Source organism: Glandiceps talaboti, chromosome 8 (genome assembly GCF_964340395.1).
Source record: "Glandiceps talaboti chromosome 8, keGlaTala1.1, whole genome shotgun sequence".
Lineage (NCBI taxonomy): Eukaryota > Metazoa > Hemichordata > Enteropneusta > Spengelidae > Glandiceps > Glandiceps talaboti.
The window spans coordinates 6,884,990-6,904,456 of record NC_135556.1 but is presented as its reverse complement, the minus strand read 5'-3'; the positions used below and the strand labels follow the sequence as shown (position 1 = coordinate 6,904,456).

Below are 19,467 nucleotides of genomic sequence, written 5' to 3'. Positions count from 1 at the left end.
TATAAACAAAGCAGGTTGAGATTAACTTATACAAATTACATCAAACTGTATAAAGTTTAAAAAATCTAGAGAAATGAAATCGAACAAAATTAAACATTCATAACTATGAAAATACATAAGGAATACATTTTCCATTAGTTCTAGATTATCTCAGTCTGACTGGTGTCGCTAAATTGTACCTCAGTCAATACGTATATCACTTTGGCCATTTGTACTGACTCAAATCGCCTTGTATTGTGCCCTCACCGGTTACTTAAAACTAAACCACTCAATACCAGCAACACCAGGTTTGGCATTGGGGCTAGTATTTTGGTGTGCCGAGATGAGGGCGCACCGTACAAGCAGTGAAGCCAGCCAGATCTAGACTATGAGAGCGTCTGTACTTATATAGGACCCTACCATACATTGTCTATGTTGATTTTAAATCTAGTTTGGTATGACAATGGTTGAAGGTTGCAGACAGTACAGAGTAAAATCTCAGGCTGATAAAAACGATCGAACTAACAAGGATATAATTAAAATGATGATAATTGAGTGTGATGAAATTTAAATGCCCAAGTGCCTGCCAGTTGTAAGTTTGTTACCTTTATGATTAATTTGATGTGCGCATGTGTAGCTGTTCATTTTTTTTTTGAAAACTACATTTATAAAATCAGTTATCATCCTCATTGAAAATATTTCACAGAAATTTATGAACCGCTGCCACATTACTAGTACTATAATATTTGACCATGAATGATTGGGTATATGTTCAGAATTGTAGATTTTCAAATATCCTATTCAACTCTCCTTTGATATAATAACTACTTTCTTATGCGGTTGTGTGAATTGTAATCCTTTGGCATGATGAATAGTTGAACCAAAGTCAGATGATACAGAGTTCGACGTCGAATTCTCATTACGAGAACGTTCTCCATATGCTACTGTACTTTTTGTGTTGTATCGACCGGACTGGGGATAGACGTATGAAGAAGGTTTCTTGGGAGAGGTTCCTTGTTGAACTTGTTTGTCTGGGTCGTCGTTCTCGTAACCCCCAATCATTGCTGCCACGTTGACGCCTTTAAGGGTTTCGTTATCACAAGTAGCTTTGTTACTACCACCGAAAACTGACACGATCTGTTTTACAGGCTGCTTCTTGGTTTTGTCACGTGACTGCGTTGTCACCAATTGCTGCCGTAAACTTACACTGACATTCGAGGAGGGAGGGTTTCTCCCTGCAGTATTTTGCACTTCGGGTTTTGAAATACTGATATTTGTGTTTCTATCGATATCGTTTCTTTCATTTTCCTTTTCTATGATCACTATTTTCTTGCTACTCGGAGCAGACACTTGTGATACCTTGGTATCCGGTAAATCGACCACATTTGCTGTTGCGGAATTCGACACATCGTTGTGCTTAGGAACATTGTCAGTTGGCGGCACTGTCTTCTTCCCTTCGTTCACCTGCCTATGGCGCCAGAAAACTGGTGTTGTGGGTTTTCTTGGTATCGCATTACTTACGCCATCACCTGTCTCGCGTTTAGCTTCAATACTGCCAATCATGTCGGCTACCCTGATTGTCTTGGGTCCAAAATTTCCAGTTGTATCATTTCCAGTCGTCATCTTCTTCGAAGACGCGGCAGCTGATGTACCCAATGTCTCACCTCCCTTGTTAATAAGTTTCATTTGCCTGGAAACTCCCCGATTTTCATCTTCCTCTGTCTCTTCATTGATTTGTGGGAGTGGATTGTTTCCCGGATGTTCCTCGCGATCTTTAATATCATCTTCAAGCAGGTTTCCATCTCCAATTTCAATGAAAGCTACCTTTTTGTTTTTTGGTCGAGTTTCAGGACTTGGAGGTGTTCGAGAACCATTCTTTAAAATGCCACATCGTGGATGTATATTTGAGTTGTCGTAGTCATTATGTTGGCCTGAGAGATCTGCAGACACTCTAGCGTTGGTGCTTAGTATCACAGAAACATCTACGTCATCCGGGTGTGTGGAATCATCTTGATTTTGTATGCCTTCCCTCCTGAGAAGGGATTGTGATTGGTGTGCATCTTTCAATATCTCCTTAGATTTTACCGTGTTTGCCAAATTCAGGTCACCATGGTTAGCATGGAGATACGACTGTTTGGAATCTTCAACAGTGTCGTAAATATTCTCATCGCTTGAATTTCCATCGTTTCCTAATCCATCGCCGTGTGTCTGCTTATTGCCCGACAGAGAGACTGGCTCTACGTAGAGCAGAGAGTCGTCTTCGGTCGGAATCGTTCTCGTGTCGTCTGGCTGACTACTGAAGTCAACTATCTCGGGAAGGGGTCGGTTCTGCATCTCAACTTCTCTCGACACTTTTATACTAGCGCTTACACTCCTCTTTCCTTTGTCCTTCTTATTTGTCGACTTTTTTCCATGCTTCACATCGACGAGTTCTGTTTTATTTGTGCCGTTGTCCTTTTTAACGTTCTTTTTGTTTGTCCTTGTGAAAAGTTTCGGTGTACGAAATATTGATCCAGGCGGATTTTTTGTATCATCGTTTCCGTCAATGACGTCATAGATATTGTCATCGCTTGTAGCAATCTTTGCAGTTTCAATTTCTTTATCAGTTTTGTCTCTATCAGTGACCGTAGAGGCTGTAGTTTTGTCAGAAGTACTGATATCAAAGTATTCGTTTTTCTCCTGTTTCAAGTCTTCCGCCAAATCTCCTTCCGCTGGTGTTTGTTCTTGGACCTCTAAGAGATGCATTGGTAGTGTGTCCACAAGCTGTGTCCTAGTATCATTGTTTACGCCATCACCTTTATCTAAATCGTCATAAGCTTGGGCTGTGCTTTCATTTACATCCAGGTCACTATATTCTGAGTCTGTTTGTGTATCAACGATGCCCATTTCTTGTTCTGCAACTTGTTGGGATGGATGAAGTGTCCCCTCAAAGTTGTTCTCTGTCTTATCGTCGTCCTCTTCTTTTGGAGTAGTGAGTAAGTCTCCTCCGGGAATAGAGTCTGGTTCATTTATACTTTCTGTTACAGGGTTATCGTTCTGAATACTTGTATCTGCTGAAACACTGAACGACTGCTGTTCTTCATGTTGGCTAATGTTACTGTCTACTGTATAACTCGCAGTGTCGTCCACAAGCTCGACATCCGGGTTCATCACACTCTCTGTATCCATTATAGTACTATGGACTGTTTGGTCTTGGTCGTTTTCAGTAGCATATGGTCGTGACTGCTTCTCTTCCTCTGGTTCTGTGACAACATCCCCATCTCGAACGGCTAGATTATCCCAGACGTCGAGGACATCTGGAAATAGTGCAGATGACGGTTTTGCCATTATTCCTTCATCAGCAATGACAATGTCGACGTCACCATGCTCTGATGTCACATTCTCACCAACCTCACCCCTTGAATCCGCTTCTCTTGATATGAGTGCATCTTGCTTATTGTCATTCGTTTCACTTTCGTCATCCTGTTGTTTACTTTCCTCATCTTCTAAGCACATGTTGTCTTCTAATGTCATTACAGATGAGGTCACGATTACTGATTCCACATTCTTTGCAGAAGAAGTTACAGACTCCTCTTTCTGTTTCAAAAGTTTTCCGATGTCATTTATCCCTTTCGTGTTAAGGTCAACTTCATCTTTAGTACTTTCCTTGGAAAAGCGGTCACCTTTGACTGTATCGCTAGTTTCCCCATCGCTTCTGTGTTGTCTGACTTCATAAACTGTTTCTACCTTTATGTCTTTATACTCAATTTCGCTTCCCTCCTCTAGGCGCGATCCTTCCTCTTGAGACGTTTTCTCTTTGTCATCAAAAGTCAATACATCTTGTTTAGAAACAAGTGTCCCTTCTTCAGGTTCTTTCTTATTTGACTTTGTTCTCTCATCATCAGTTATGCCAACCGACGGAGTTACATCACGGTCATCTTCAAAAGCACGGTTGTATCTGCTTTTGTCACCAATATCTTCATCCTCACAAGAGCTTTGTTTGGTCTTTTCTTTCTGTTGGGTACGGCTCGACTTTTCTTTCTTTTGGGTACTGCTCAACTTTTCTAATTCGTTTGTAGAAGATATATTGCCCTCTATGTCGACTTTTTGTATTGGCTCCCTGTCCTGCCGTTTGCGGCGTTTCAGGTAACAACAGAATATGAAGACACATATTAGTGACGTCACTAAAGCAGTAGCACCTACTGATATGATAATGATGATCAATATGTCGGTCTCTCCATTGGTGGAAAAGATTGCCATGGCGACAGAGTCGGTCTGCAATTTCGTCACTCAGTAGCAGAAAATATTTTCAACTGGTACAGACGACTTTGTTGAATGATGAAATCTGCAACGATAACAGAAATGTTTTGTAATCAGCAATATTTATTTTGGGGTCTTAAAATATTTTTTTTAAACTTTCCATACACGTTACATTGCATCCATTGTAACTTAGGAGAAGTGGAAGATGAAAAACACTGTGTCGTGATATGTAAACTATACGATGATCTCAGAAATGTTATGTTTCAATTAAATAGCGAAGAGAATGATTCTTTTGTAAATTCAAATTCTAATCAGAGTTTTATATTAATTATCAATAATTGTATTCGACAACTAGCAACATTTAATGAAAGTGCCTTCAGCAGAAGAAGAGAAAGATTAGTCGTCCGAAGATCGCATTCAAGCGTGAAACTCTGAGTAACGGCTCCGTACCATAACTTGTGTATTTTGTGTAATACAGCTCTACTTCTCAGTATTGAGCGCTTTTCCTTCAGTTTATGACTTACCTCTTACACTGAATTAGTATATATATATATATATATATATATATATATATATATATATATATATATATATATTTGCTTTGTTATGATAAAATGTAAATTATATCTTTACTAGACAACTGTACTCAGTTATTTGATGTACCGTCATTTTAATTTACTATAAAATTTTGAATCAGAGTGACTTAAAAGCCCGAAAGGGGTGGGTGAAAAATGCTTCATTTGATGTATTCCTACTGTAAAATGTCACAAGTCACTATGATAAATACAATGTAAACATCTAATATATTAGACTTGAGAGGGGGCTGCAAACAATGTCAACTATTTATCATGCTATATTGTCAAAAATATCAAAACATTGGACAAGAAAAACGAACCGACTATAAATAGAGAAATGCATGTTGACACTTGCATTGGGTAACTCAAGACATTGCTTGCAATAAGAAACATGAACCGAAAGGCTAAGTTCGAATTAGGAATACAATTGATTCTGACAGAGCTAGAGAAAGGGCTGGTCTATACTATAACAAAAAACACAGTCCTGTGTAGTCCTTATGGTTCTGCCGATAAAATACAATTTTACCTACACCTAATGCGACAGTGTTGGATAGTTGTTGATTGATGTGTTAGCTCCTAGGCAAAATTTCCGATAACATGAGTTCAGAAAATAGGGAGTTTGATGTGGTGTAAAAGAAGTAAATGATGTTAAAAGAGATTATAGGTAGACGAACACGTTCTGCAGACTGTACTGTTATAGTCTAAAAAGACCTGGTTTCTCTCTGGGATAAGATTTGTTTAAAGTGACCACATGATGCAAAGGCATGAAGGTGTACACGGAAATAGAAGTAAATTGTTACCATTTTACCTTTCTGCATACAAAAAAGTTGTTTAAGGACGGGGGCTTAAACTAGGGTCGGTAGGGTTATCAGAAACGCGCTATTTTTTTATTTGGCCCGTCACAGTACGACAGTTTGAAATGACAGGGATACTTAAGATGGTTGACTGTTAGGATTGTTTGATAAGCTAGAACACCTACAGTAACAATTGTTAAAAGAATAAAATTCGTGTGAGTACTGCGTTTTTGTGACTGACAGCAGCTGTGGTGGTTTGTCTGGATATTTCTCAACATGTATCGAGACAATTTTTCCACAAATACAGTCCCCAAAACGCACCTATTTTCAAAAAATACAGCAACAAATAAATTTCTTTCCTGTATATTCATAATACCATAGTCCAACATTAGGAGATAAAAATCTGTAATACTCTCTACAACGGTAGTTTCATAGGCGATCTATGAGCATATTACACTGTCCATGGTTGCATTAGTGAGACTAGCCAATACCTCAGATCACTTTGAACTGTGAATGTTTCCCCAGAAGTTTTACTTACCAAAATTTCCGACGACATTATTTCTTGGCTGAGACTATGCCGACCAGTTTCTTTGGCAAGTTACCCTGCAAAGGGAAAAACCCAGAACTGATTACATTTGAGTGGTGGGCTGAACAAACATTAATTTTAATATCTATACATTTATATAAGTGAAATAATCTTATCCCTGGATCTGACCACAGATGTAAGTTATATATACTCCTGGCTATCATAAGTATACAGTAAGTATTATTAGATTTTACTCCCCAACATTTGCCTTCGTTCAGCCAGGCAAAATACGAGTGACATAAAGGGCCTTGTTACTTCGAGTCGAATACGAAATGTGACAAAACCCTTATTTTGTGTCATCAGTATTTTCCAACCGAGTGAAAACAAAGTTTGGGTCAAAGGATGGGTTGGAATAAAACGTTTAGGCGTGAAAAAAAAATTGAACAAACAAACAAGTTGATCCAGAACAGAAGAATAATCCTGTTTAATCATTAAGACTCCGTTGATAAGATAACGCTGGGTAACACGAGAACCTAGGATTGAAACCCTGGTCTTTAATTAATTCATTTTTGTTGCAATGACCTGTGCCAGTCTATAACTCGCACCCTCTCAAACTCTGCTCTCAAACGTGTTTCGTCTAACAAATATTTGTACCAGCTAACAGGTGTAGCAAATAGAGCCGCTAATTAGGGTAACAAAGATGATAAATAATTAATTAAATAGCGTGACAAATAAAGTTAATTTATTACATCAAGTCATATTGATTATAGATTTGATGGGGTACGGTGTACGTTTGGTTTGCATTTTGTTTGCATAACGATGGCATGTTTACATGCACTCTTAATTCGATCGCAATTGTTTTTAGAGTTTACAAATGGGGAAACTAAACAGGGAATGGGGGTCTGGTGTATTTGATATTCTGATAAGTCAGTGGCAAATTTAAATCCGCGCTATGTCTGAACTCTGGGGTCCTTAATTTGGCGTGAAATATTTTCTTTATCACAAATTCAAACACCAGTAATTACAAATAGTTTACTATTAAATTAGTTTAAATTAAATTAGTGTAACAGGTTTTTTTTTTTAGGTTTTATCAACTAACATAGATAGATACAAAGAAAAACGGGTAAACTTTCTTTGGTAAACCATACGATGAATTACTATGTACACGTGTGTCTAGTAGTAGCACAAACGACACCATTGTATTTAAATATAAAAAAACCTATTTTTTATGCTTGTTTCTATCCTCGGTCACATTTTATTGACCACCCCCCCCCCCCCGGTTGGATTTCCCTATCAAGTTTGACAACTTGAAAGCGTCTCCTATGTCGATCCAGATAACCAAGTCTCTGGCCATGATTTTGACGAATAGCATTAATCATACACAAACCTGTGATTATATAAATAAAATAAAACTAATGTTGTTTTTTATCATAAACTTTCCACCTTTGGTAACTGATTCGATTCAAACACGTCAGTAGTCAAATATTGCTGCCCACGTACAATTACAGCATCAGAATGTTGTTTGACCGATCAATTTTGTCAATTTTTAAGGACTTGTTACACGAAGGTCGGGCATTGTTCACTCTGTGTGACTGTAACACAGTTGGTTTTCATTGCTTATCAAAACCATTTCAAAGGTTGTCTTTCAAAGAAGTTTGATCGATAAGAAGAGACAAAGTCCTCGGTTACTTTACATTGAGAGTTGGGATCGATAGTGTAATAAAAGCAGTAACCTAGGGAGTTCTTCTTTATGATGCCAAATATTCCTTTGAGAAATGGCCGTGGACGTATCATGTGATGTGATCTATGATGTTAATAATATAACAAATATTGACATTACAAAGTATTTGCTTTGTTTTGGCATTACACATTCAAAAATCATACCAGTATAAAGTCACATATGATGCAAAAAATTCGATAAAGGTATAATTTGTTGGTTTTTACCGGCCGGTCTTTAAACTAACCTCGCTATCTCAAAAACATCAACAAATAGTTAAGTGAAATCTAACCCTCAATATGAGCTTGGTTCTAATTGATCTGATAACGTGAAATTTTGCTCTCCCCTCTTCAAATTTTACGGGCTATTATGATGTGAACCACGCCATCTAGATTTAATGTCCCCGGCACCATGTAACATGTACACAGTTTTCTGACAAGGCAGCAATAAAAACAATCTTATTTCTTAAATTACTTTTCTTTGGTGTATTTCATTGTAGACCTGGATCGTACAAATTATTTCTATTCTTGAATTGATGTTAGATTTTGGTTCAGAACAAAGTATATACAAAAGAAATCCATAAAAAAGAGTATTATGGTGTTTTGTATGTCAAATTTCTACTGCCTAAGTTTTGCGTTAACTTGAATGACTTGGTCTGTTTCCTGAGGCCTTTGCATGCTGCATAGAAACTGTGTGGTGACCCGAAGTCATTCAAGCGTGGAAACGTGACCTTTTGATCAACAACTATTAACGTCTCGAGTTGATTCTTTCCATCGACAAATGTCAACGCACTCCGTGTTTTTTACACCACTTCAGTGAACGGAACACGGTGACTTGGTCAGTTCTTTTTGACTGGAAAGTCGGGTCTTTGGCCAGCTGTGTAGCCTGAACTGCTGAGTTTTTGTATGAAAATGGCGATTGTCTGTATGGTAGACTCCATTTTAACGTTTACGTGTATTACTTTAAATGGACCCATATATACAGTGCGGGACTCCACCACTCGTGACGTCCAGACTCGATAGAAATAAAAAGAGGGTCATGCCCAAAAAATATCAACAGGCGTGGCCATGACAGTTACGAATTCAAAGGCGAAGAAAATCAGGTCGGAAGACTTGTTGAAATAAATAGTCAATAGCTATCCGTAAAAGGTTTACACTTTCACTCACCTTGTGAACGTTAAATGATCTTATAGCCCTTCCAAACTGGAACCAATCGTTGAAAGACGTGATTATGATAAAATACTCACCTCAAATCCCTCTAAAAGAGTGTTAATCCAGAGAATGATTTGATCAAACATTAAAATATACGGGTAAATGCCACAGTTGGTTGTTTTTCATGGCATCTAGTGTGTATATAGTTCTTCCATTGTGTACATTGTTTATGCTGGCTGTATAGTATTCATCTCGACACAATATAGGTTTCTTCGCTTTACCGTGTACTACTTCGATCCGTGCTTGTACGTGCCATACACGGTGTCCTAATAGGCTGATACCAAAATGGTCGAGGTGAAGAAACCCGGAAAAACTTAAACTCACGTCAAAAATATCCAACAAAGTAACTGGCAGGCGACGACATCTACAGGTTTAGGAACTTGACGATTTATGTCAGATTGACCAGTTCGTCACCCCATCCATACAAGGTGAACAAATACACATTGTGACAGACAAATAAAAGACAGGGTGTGTCTGTCTACCAGTATCTCGTAGTTATCAAGATCTGAACCTATCTACAATACACAACATTTCATATTGTTCCGATAGTGGTGCCATAACCATAACAGCCTTCACCCACCCTTTCATAATCAAATTATTGGATTGTTCAATGTTATGGCATACCTGTGCGATGCAAATATCGATGGCAAAATTCCCACGAGTGGTGATCCTCGTGTTGCAGCATATGGCATTGAATCCACGCTGTCCTGTACTGTGCTGTGTTTTAGGTTAGATGTATACAATACTGTAACAATAGTGTACTGTACGTACTGTACTGCAATGTACTGTGTGGTGTGATGTGATGTGATGTGATGTGATGTGATGTGATGTGGTGTGGTGTGGTGTGGTGTGGTGTGGTGTGGTGTGGTGTGATCTGATCTGATCTGATCTGATATGGTTTGGAAATGTGTGATGTGGTGCGGCTGGTGATGTTATGTGAGTTTGTATGGTACGGTATGGTGTGGTATGGTATGGTATGGTATGGTATGGTATGGTGTGGTGTGGTATGGTATAGTGTGGTGTGGTGTGGTGTGGTGTGATGTGGTGTGGTGTGCTGTGCTGTGCTGTGCTGTGCTGTGGTGTATAAGCCACTGTAATTGTAGAGTGGTATAGTATGTCCGCTATATAAGGCATGGTACTGTGGCATAAAACTATAAGGTAGGGTAGAGTCTAATACACCATGATATTTTTCTGATGTGTTAATTGTATTATATTGGAATGGTTTGTATTGGGACACTAAAACCAACTGTACAATATGAGATAATATACTAATTTGATTTTTACACATTCTGGTATGTGCAGTAAGTCGTTATCTGGTTTTCCAGAGTGACAACAAACAGAGAACCGGGAAAATATGAAGGAAGCAGATTGATTTACCAATTTGCAATTCACGTTGAACTGAAAGATATGCATATTTCGTTTCAATACATCAAGTTCGTTTTCGAACGTTCATGTCTGGATCAAAGAAAATTAGACGATGTTGCCAGGAACCACAAAGTCCTGGTACACCTATGGGCATTCAAATTGTAAGTCGTGGACACATACGGATACTGCTCCTTTCATGTTAGTGTTCACTGGCTCTGTTTGATACAAACATGTATAAATAAGAAACTGGGCATGCTACACTTTAAGATAGCAAGATTGAATGAATACACTTTCTTGCCACATTTTGTCTAAGAAATCAACTAAATGTACCACACACTAGAGATATCAAATCCAGACAGAGAAACATTGGCGCCCTCGTGTCTTCTGTGTCTAGTTGCAGTACATTTAATATAAACGGTTTATTTAATTTGGGCAAAATGTAGCAAGAAAGTGCGATCTTGCTATCGTAAAGTGTAGCTAGTGCAGTTTCTTATCGATTTCTCACTATTTCTGTATGGTTGTATCAAACAGAGCCAGTGAACACTCACATGAAAGGGGCTGTATACCGACCCCCACTTTTATCAGACCATGGTTTGGTTTGTATGAAGTTACATAAATTGACCGATTCTAAATGTTGTTTTTTTCATTATAGTACTTCTTTATTCAAATGAAGCTATATTACATATCAATATTAACTCTGAAAGATAATATACTAAATAGACTATGATGATTATCGTTACAAATTGTATAATTAAGAGAATGAAATTGACAATACTTAAAGCTCTTCTAGCTGCAACTTGGATATTTCTTGTCATCAAGTAACCACATAATATTCATATATTCACTAATAATTGGTCAGTTACTTATCAAAAGACACTGTATCTGTTAATTTGTGGTCAATATTATACATAGATGGTGTAGCAACGAGTTTAAGCTTGATTTTGAATCTGTCGCCATGTTGAAGTTGCACTAATTTGTAACTATAGTATCATTTTTCGCCATAATGTATTCACTAAAAAGCATTAAAATATCAATAATCGGACATTAAGCATGTAAATCAGTAGTCGATCTTATCCATTATTTGTGTTGCAATAACAGGTTTAAATCATGATCGCCGTTGAGGGCGCTGTTTTTTTGGGGCGGACCCAAAAAATCAATTAGATTTAATTTATCATGTATACAGCTACAAAAAAAAATATGTTCATCTATGGGTGATTCAGTACTGTTCAGGGTGTATGACATTACGAGGTAGTTATTGTAGCTAACGAAACATTTTCAAAAACTTTGTGCAGTTGCAACTATTGCAGTTTTAACAAAACTAGTACTGAGTAACATTCTTATAAAATCTATGAGTTATTATGTACTAGAAATGTAACTGATACCCACAAAAATAAGTTGATTAGCTGAGAGCTTTCAACTGTAAACTGCAAGTCTTGTAAATTTTTACCAAAACATTGAATTTTCACCATTGTATTGTTATATCTAATAACATACATTTGAAAATTGATATGATATTTTTTTTTCATTTTTAAAGACACGCAATACTGTGCAGATTTCCAACATTCGCTTAGTAATGTCGAAATATAATTGAAATATATGTAAAACAGTCAATTTCATACGATATCGCCGTATCAATGCATCAGAAGTCAAAGACGTCAGTGGTAACAATATTTTAATATTGCTCGAACTTTCTTTTGATTTGGAATGAGTAGGAAAGTGTTGTACTTATATCTTCACATGATATAACATTGAATATTAACCCACGTGTGACACATAAAGTTATAATTTTGGCGATGTGAAATTAACTAATATTTAGAAAACATGTATGTATCAAAGGTAACCATGGAGCTTGACCTGAGATGTATCCATGACGACGACATTTAAAGGGGCACAAGCTGAGTTTCTACGTTTTAGGAGTAAAATTTTCAAAAGGCACTCGTAGTATTCTACGTACTGAAACGTACGTTAACCATCACTTGGAACTGACTGAACTCCAACTTATTATCAAATATGAGCCAATGACGTAATTTTACAGCGTATGAAAAAATATCGTGGACATTCCTATTATGCAGTCAACTATTCTAACAATGCCAGAAGACAATTGTAATGATGTAGAAGGCATATATACATCGCAATTAACAATGTACTAGAGGAGAGGGTGAATTGAGACTCTAAGTAAGTATTGTCACCTGAGGAAAACAAAGTTATAGACTTAGCTTGTGCCACTTTTTTTCCTTTGTGCCGTTTCGACTTCAAAGTTCACGATCACCGAGTTTTCTAAATGTTTTGACACGGTCATGTGATAGCAAGTTGTAATACACATTAGTACTGGTTAGTTCGACAATTTTGAATATTAACATTGTTTATTGCTATTTGAAAGACAGTGGGCTAAACGTACTAATACTATGGTATAACACATTCACAGAAACGGATTAAAATGACAGTCTTTCAATATCCTCCCGTTGGGTTTACTTCAAGTGTGTTCGGGTATTTCCGGCCACATCTGCCATGACAACATCGATTGGATGTCCGACTAGATTAGCACCCAAGCGGGTCTTTTCTACTATCATTACTTCATATACTTATATTGTAAAGTTATGCATTAGTTAAAATCGTCTGTTGTAATTTAAAAAGTCTCAATCTGGGGCTTTCTTGGATAATGCAATTATTATATATAAAACCTGATGAAGGCCATATACAGCCTGAGTATAACTATATGCTTATTTTATCTTCATTGAACGGTCGAAACATTACAATTGCGTTACTGAAATCATAATTATATGGGTTTTGTTACTATACAAACATACTAGTCAACTAAGTCTGTTTCCTTTCGCGGATCCAGAGGAGGGGGAGGGGGGGGGGTATTCCTCAAATTCCAGGCGGGGTTGTGCTGCCGAGAACACCAGTCCTACAAATATGTAAATTGTTGTTTTTCCGGTCAAATCCAATCTGATTAAAATTCGATGTAGTGGACGGCTATTTAGTCACTTTTAGCATTTCTACCTTGGGATGGGGTTGCTTGAATTGTCTTGCTGTATCATGTTCACAGTTTTGGTCAAAGTCATGTGCTCCTAGTACGGTGCGTCAACCAATCCTAGTACGGTGCGTCAACCAAGACCAAAACGTAAATTTGTAATACAAAAGACAATTCAAGCAAAAGAACAAAGACAATACTAATAGTGAATAAATAGCTGTCCACTACATTGGATTTTAATCAGAATGGGATTAGGGATGTCGTTGGTGGCGCAATATGGTGACCTCAAAGTGGTCATGTGGATGAGGATTGCGTATTTATGTTGTAATTTTAATATATAAAACAAGTTTATCACGGCTTCCTTCTTGAAAAATCTATGTGAAATCACATATGCTAAGTCCTTGTTTGTAACTCATTACATTGCAAAAGGCATAATAAACGTGTAAATTTTTTGTTATTGTACGTTCAATAACAAACTCTAAACACGTTGGGTTATTTTTTTAGTTTTTTGCCATGTATTAAGACAAACACAGACTTAGTCTAAGTTGTTTTATATTGATTTTTTCAAGGAGGAAGTCAGATGAAAATGTTTTATGAATTTTATGATTTTTGTTTGAGCGTGATTCATTAAGGTGTGGAAACATACCTATATATGGAATCCCACCAACCCCGAGTAGTTCTCAGTATAGTCGGTATACAGCAACGCTTACAAGCCAAGTTTGATTTAGTTGTGAAAATCAGTTTTCTGTAAGAGCTATGTAGCTATAGAAAAAACGGTTTGTCCTGAACAAAAGAACTGTTCTCTGTAATCATTTGGGTGACACTGATAAGATAACACTAATGCAAGAACCTGGGATTGAATCCTATGCCTTTAACGTGTACTACCTCAGACGGGTTGACACTAAGAAATCGATGTGGTAACATCTTTGGAAGCTTCAAAGAATCTGACGAGTTTAAATTTTTTTCCCATTGATCGACGTACGCGATGTCGTCTTTTACTTAGAGTCTACATATTGACTACGAATCAGACAGGGTTTCCATCTCCCTTGTATATTTTGACTTGTCGTTCTTCATCCATCTTTTTGTAGTCAGTAATGAGTGACATCACGTTAACACTTTGTATTTCACCCTTGTCAATACTTTTCTTTGTGTTGTCACGAGTCTCCTCTGTGAATATTGAGGGGTGCTTAAGTTTACGAGGAGCAGGTATTGCTGGTTTCTGAACGGTTTGTTCGTCATTATCCCCAACACGGGCTTTCTTTGGGATAACGATATTTTTGATGGCGGGGTTGTCGTCAGCATAATCGTACAGATCTTCGTACACGTCGTTAGCAGTCGTTGGCTCATCGCTGGGGCTAGGTACGGGCTCTATATATACGGACTCCTCGATTGCTGATTCATTCACGTACAGAGGAGTGTATACTTTATCCTGTAAGGGGGGCGGGATAATTACAGAGGAGGGGCGCTTGTGCACAGGCGCAGTGACGTTCTTGTACTCTGGCATAGACTTCCTCTTTTCACTTTTCTTAAGATCACGTTTTTCATCGACTGCATCTATTTTTTGCTTTTGCTTTTTCTTGTCATCACTCAAAACTGCTTTCTTTTCCTTTTTCTGGAGATCTTTCTTGTCTGATTTATTATCTTCCTTCTTCAGATTCTTCTTCGTCACATTAGCAGACATTTCGTCTCCTGGTAACGATTGACGTTTTATCATTTCCGTCGGTACATCTTGGTGTGCTGCTGGTGATTCATCGTCGTCTATATTATCGTAAATAGCGCCATCTACGTCATCATCCATAGTTGCGTCAGCAACATTTGCTTCTGCCTTACCTTTATCGACCACGTCACTTGACACCATTGTATCTTTATCACTGTCCTTTCTTTTTTTGTTCTCATTTTTGTCTTTCTTTTTCGTCGTTTTCACGTCACCTTTTTCGTCACTATTGATTTGTTTCTTGTCTTTTTTCTCATTCAAATCGCCTACACTCTTAGGACGTTTGGCGGGTTTTGTAGTCTCTCCACTGGGCTTGGCTTCTATTCTCGTTTGCGTTATACTAGTGTCCTGTTCTTTAGCCGTTGCTTGATTGGTTTCTTCAACTAGTACTTTTGGACTTATGGGAACTACATAGTCATCATCGGTAGTGACAACTATGCTGTTAGTTTGGCCAACAACATTGTCAACTTGAGGTTTTATCAACTCCTTCTTATCTGAGGCTACCGGTTCATTCGTCGGCGCTACAATCACACCCTCGACAGTCTCCGAAGTACTGTCGTCTTTTTCACGTTGCTTCTGTCGTTTTACTTTTAGGTACAAATAGAAGACGATAATACAAATCAATGCAGTTACGACCAATGTCAGGAAAAATGTAACACCGATAGCTATTCCAAGCTTGCAATCATCACGTGGAATGCATGGGCAACATGTATCTGTTTTCGCCGTTGTTCCTGCCATGGTTGTTGCCATGGTTGTGATGGAAGGCGTCAGTGAAGTGGAGGCCTGGCTTAGAGAGCTCATTATGCTTGTATTATGAGTCCCGCTGTCGAAGTATACAACACTTTCGCTAAGTCCGGCAGTAGACAGTCTTTCTATGTAAACCTGTATATATTTAGAGAGGTGAAAGTTAGTCCATTTTTTGTAGAAAAAAAAAGAAGAAAAAAAAGATAAAAGTGTTTTCTCAATTTAAAAAGAAAGCGGTAGCTAGCTGCGTCGTTATACTGATTGTTATTGATACACATGTATGTGATCATGGACACTACGTATAGGGTCTATGATATGACCAAGATAAAACAAAAACACGAAAACAAACTATAACGAAACATACATACATACATACATACATACATACATACATACATACATACATACATACATACATACATACATACATACATACACACACACACACACACCTACCTACCTACCTACCTACATACATACATATTTTACATACATACATGCATACACGCATACACATACATACATACATACATACATACATACATACATACATAGTACATACATACATACATACATACATACATACATACATACATGCATGCATACACGCATACACATACATACATACATACATACATACATACATACATACATACATACATACATACATACATACATACATACATACATACATACATACATGCATACATGCATACACGCATACACATACATACATACATACATACATACATACATACATACATACATACATACATACATACATACATACATACATACATACATACATACGTGTAGTCGGTTTTGTAATTTCTTTTAAATTAACGCTGTTACAACACTCAGACTGCTACTGTAGAAAATACATCGTCATCTGCGGTCTCTCGGCTCAAAGTGAGCTATCAGTGGTGAGGAGCAGATCCGAGACCAAGAGTTATTTGAGGTTATTGTAAAACCACTAGAAATATCATAACATTTGTTGCTACGGCAATATCACGTAACTGACTACTTGAGGCCAAGTCATGCATGACAAAAGTGCAACTCCCCACTTCTCTTTTATTGGTTCGGCCATTCTTAAACTTGCAGACATAAAAATTTACGAAGGAAACGGTTTTATGTTCATTCTGAAATATTCTAGAAAAATACCACGCCAGGACTCAAGAAAGCAACAAAAGAAAACCATATGGAGTCTCCCCGCAACTCTTCATGGTAAGAAGTAAGCTAGGCATGTGAACTTTAGTGCCAATAGCGACAACTGAAAGTTTCGTGTACACTCTCGAAGTCATGTATAGTTCGAAGTTCTTACCTTTTGGTCACTATTTTCATCTGTCTATGATAATCTAACTTTCCACCGTTGATGTATGCTTACTGAAAGCATAGATCGTGGAGGGAATCAGGTTAGGCTGGTCTATTTGCTTGTCGTACGCCAGAGTTTCTCTCTCCCCTTCCAGAAATACACTACGCCCTACTATATAAATGTAACCCTTGATGCTGTTTCCGTCTATCGCTCTGTGTTTGTTATAGTAGTTGACAAAGTCAGTTCTTTTGTACGTCTGAGGTTACTTTTTGAATAACAAACAGGTAGCCATTCACTTGTTGTCAGATATACGTGATGGAATGTCAGGCACGCGGAAACTACTGGTGACGCACTAGATGTTCACACTATACGTGTAAAAGGATCAGTACATGGTGTAAGCAAGTACGTAAGGCTCTGGTATACGTAGTTATGCGCTCTACCAGATAGCATTTAAAATATTTGTTTTTGTCGACATTGGTATGTTTACACGACGTCATCTGCTTCAATTTCCTTTTATTGTTGTTGTTGTTGTTGTTGTTGTTGTTGTTGCTGTTGTTGTTTTGTTATTAATGTTGTTGTTGTTGTTGTTATTGCTGTTGTTGTTGTTGTTGTTGTTGTTGTTGTTGTTGTTGTTGCTGCTGCTGCTGCTGCTGCTGTTGCTGCTGCTGCTGTCGTTAATTGTGTTGCTATCGTTTAGTTACTGCTTTTCCTCGGCTCGTGGTAGAATTAAACCTAATAACAACTCGAATTAAAGCCACACATGTTCATGCATAAGCACAGAATACAAGGGGCCAAAACAAAAACTAGTTAGAGAGAGATATATACATTATATCATCGGGGCACTGATCTCATAGTGACCGACGGCACAACGCACAGTATAGTCTGCATTAATGTGCAGTAGTACCTATGTCAAGATCTCACACAGTTTATATACTAGTATACAGTTGTTTCCGTTAATGATCGAACGATAATATCGAGTGCCTCGTGAAATATTGTGTGATCGTATGATATGATTAGACGTACAGCACTGTGTAGTATTCTTTTCAATTAAAGTAACACAAGCTATGAATTTATAACCTGTTTTATTCAGGTGAATATACTGACAGACACCTCAATTAAACTATGCTAGTACCGTGTTAACGTTTCTATAACATTGCAATTGTCTTCTGGCATTGTTAGAACAGTTGATTGGCTAGCATAGTCAGTAGAGATTTCCTCTATACTTTACGTATGATAAATTACGTCATCGATTGTCTATAAGTTACGTTTATTGATACTAGATTTGAGTCAATTGAAAATGACGGTTAAGAATGCTTATGGTAAGGTCTAAAAAAAATTGTTTGATTCCGGTTACCCGACCCCACCTAGTTTTTCACTGCCTACCCCAATTGTTTTACGTATTCGAGAAATAATTATCTAAAATAGTGGATGCAAAAACTGACATCAAGTTAAAAAGACAATATAAAACTGTTCCTCCAATCTGTAATGGCTGTAGATCTGATGAGAAGAAACCAATAACACAGAGACCATATGGAAAACAACTGAAAACATAACTACCTGAATTTTTTTTTTTAAATATAAAATAAAAAATCTGACTACCCCGCCTATTCTAAAATTGAATCCGAACCACATATATTTTTTTTATTATGCCTAAGTAGACTCAGCTTGTGTCCCTTTAACTTGCCGAAGAAAGGTAAGACAAAATAAACTTTGAACAGTAGGCCAGTAACTTTCACTGCGATAGAATGAATTTCAGAGTATTTTATTTAAAAGAGTGTATCCTATAGCATCACCAGTTACATTAGTTTTAATTGGATGTGTAACCCCAATCCGAGGGGAGGGGGTTCTGTGTCAACTTCATGGGTAACCGTACATGGAGGCTTCGCTTCGCATAGGTTTTCAGATCCAAAGTGTTGCTATTATTTTGTTCAATAGACAAGTTCAGCTGTAGAAATTCTAATGGCTTAGTGGGTTATGGTAATACAGTCATGTACTTTTGAAAAGAGCAAACAAAAAATAAAAAGTACTAGATCAAATAAAACATGGTGGTACAATTGTGAAGACCAATAGGTTTTAATATGGTAACTAGGACCTAAAAAATAATTGTGAGGTAGGTAGATTTTTATTTTTATTTAATTTTTTTTAATCATGCGTGAGTGTCTAGTTCAGGTAGTTATGTTTTCCTTTGTTTGCCATATGGTCTCTGTGTTATTGTTGTCTTCGAATTCCCATCAGATGTACATCCAGTATAGCTTGCAAGAACACGTTTCTATTGTTTAGTTTTTGTTTTTTTGTAAAAGTTGATGTCAGTTTCTGC

The 19,467-nt window shown here is 37.4% G+C and overlaps 1 protein-coding gene across 1 annotated transcript; it reads right to left on the bottom strand.

Annotated features, from left to right (window-relative positions):
- Positions 1-14,404: 14,404 nt before the first annotated feature.
- LOC144438779 (uncharacterized) lies at positions 14,405-17,297 on the bottom strand. The gene is made up of 2 exons (XM_078127947.1): positions 17,160-17,297; positions 14,405-15,976 (listed from the first exon to the last, which is right to left on the bottom strand). The coding sequence occupies exon 2, from the start codon at positions 15,893-15,895 to the stop codon at positions 14,405-14,407; it is 1,491 nt and encodes a 496-aa protein (XP_077984073.1). The 5' UTR covers positions 15,896-15,976; positions 17,160-17,297.
- Positions 17,298-19,467: the final 2,170 nt, after the last annotated feature.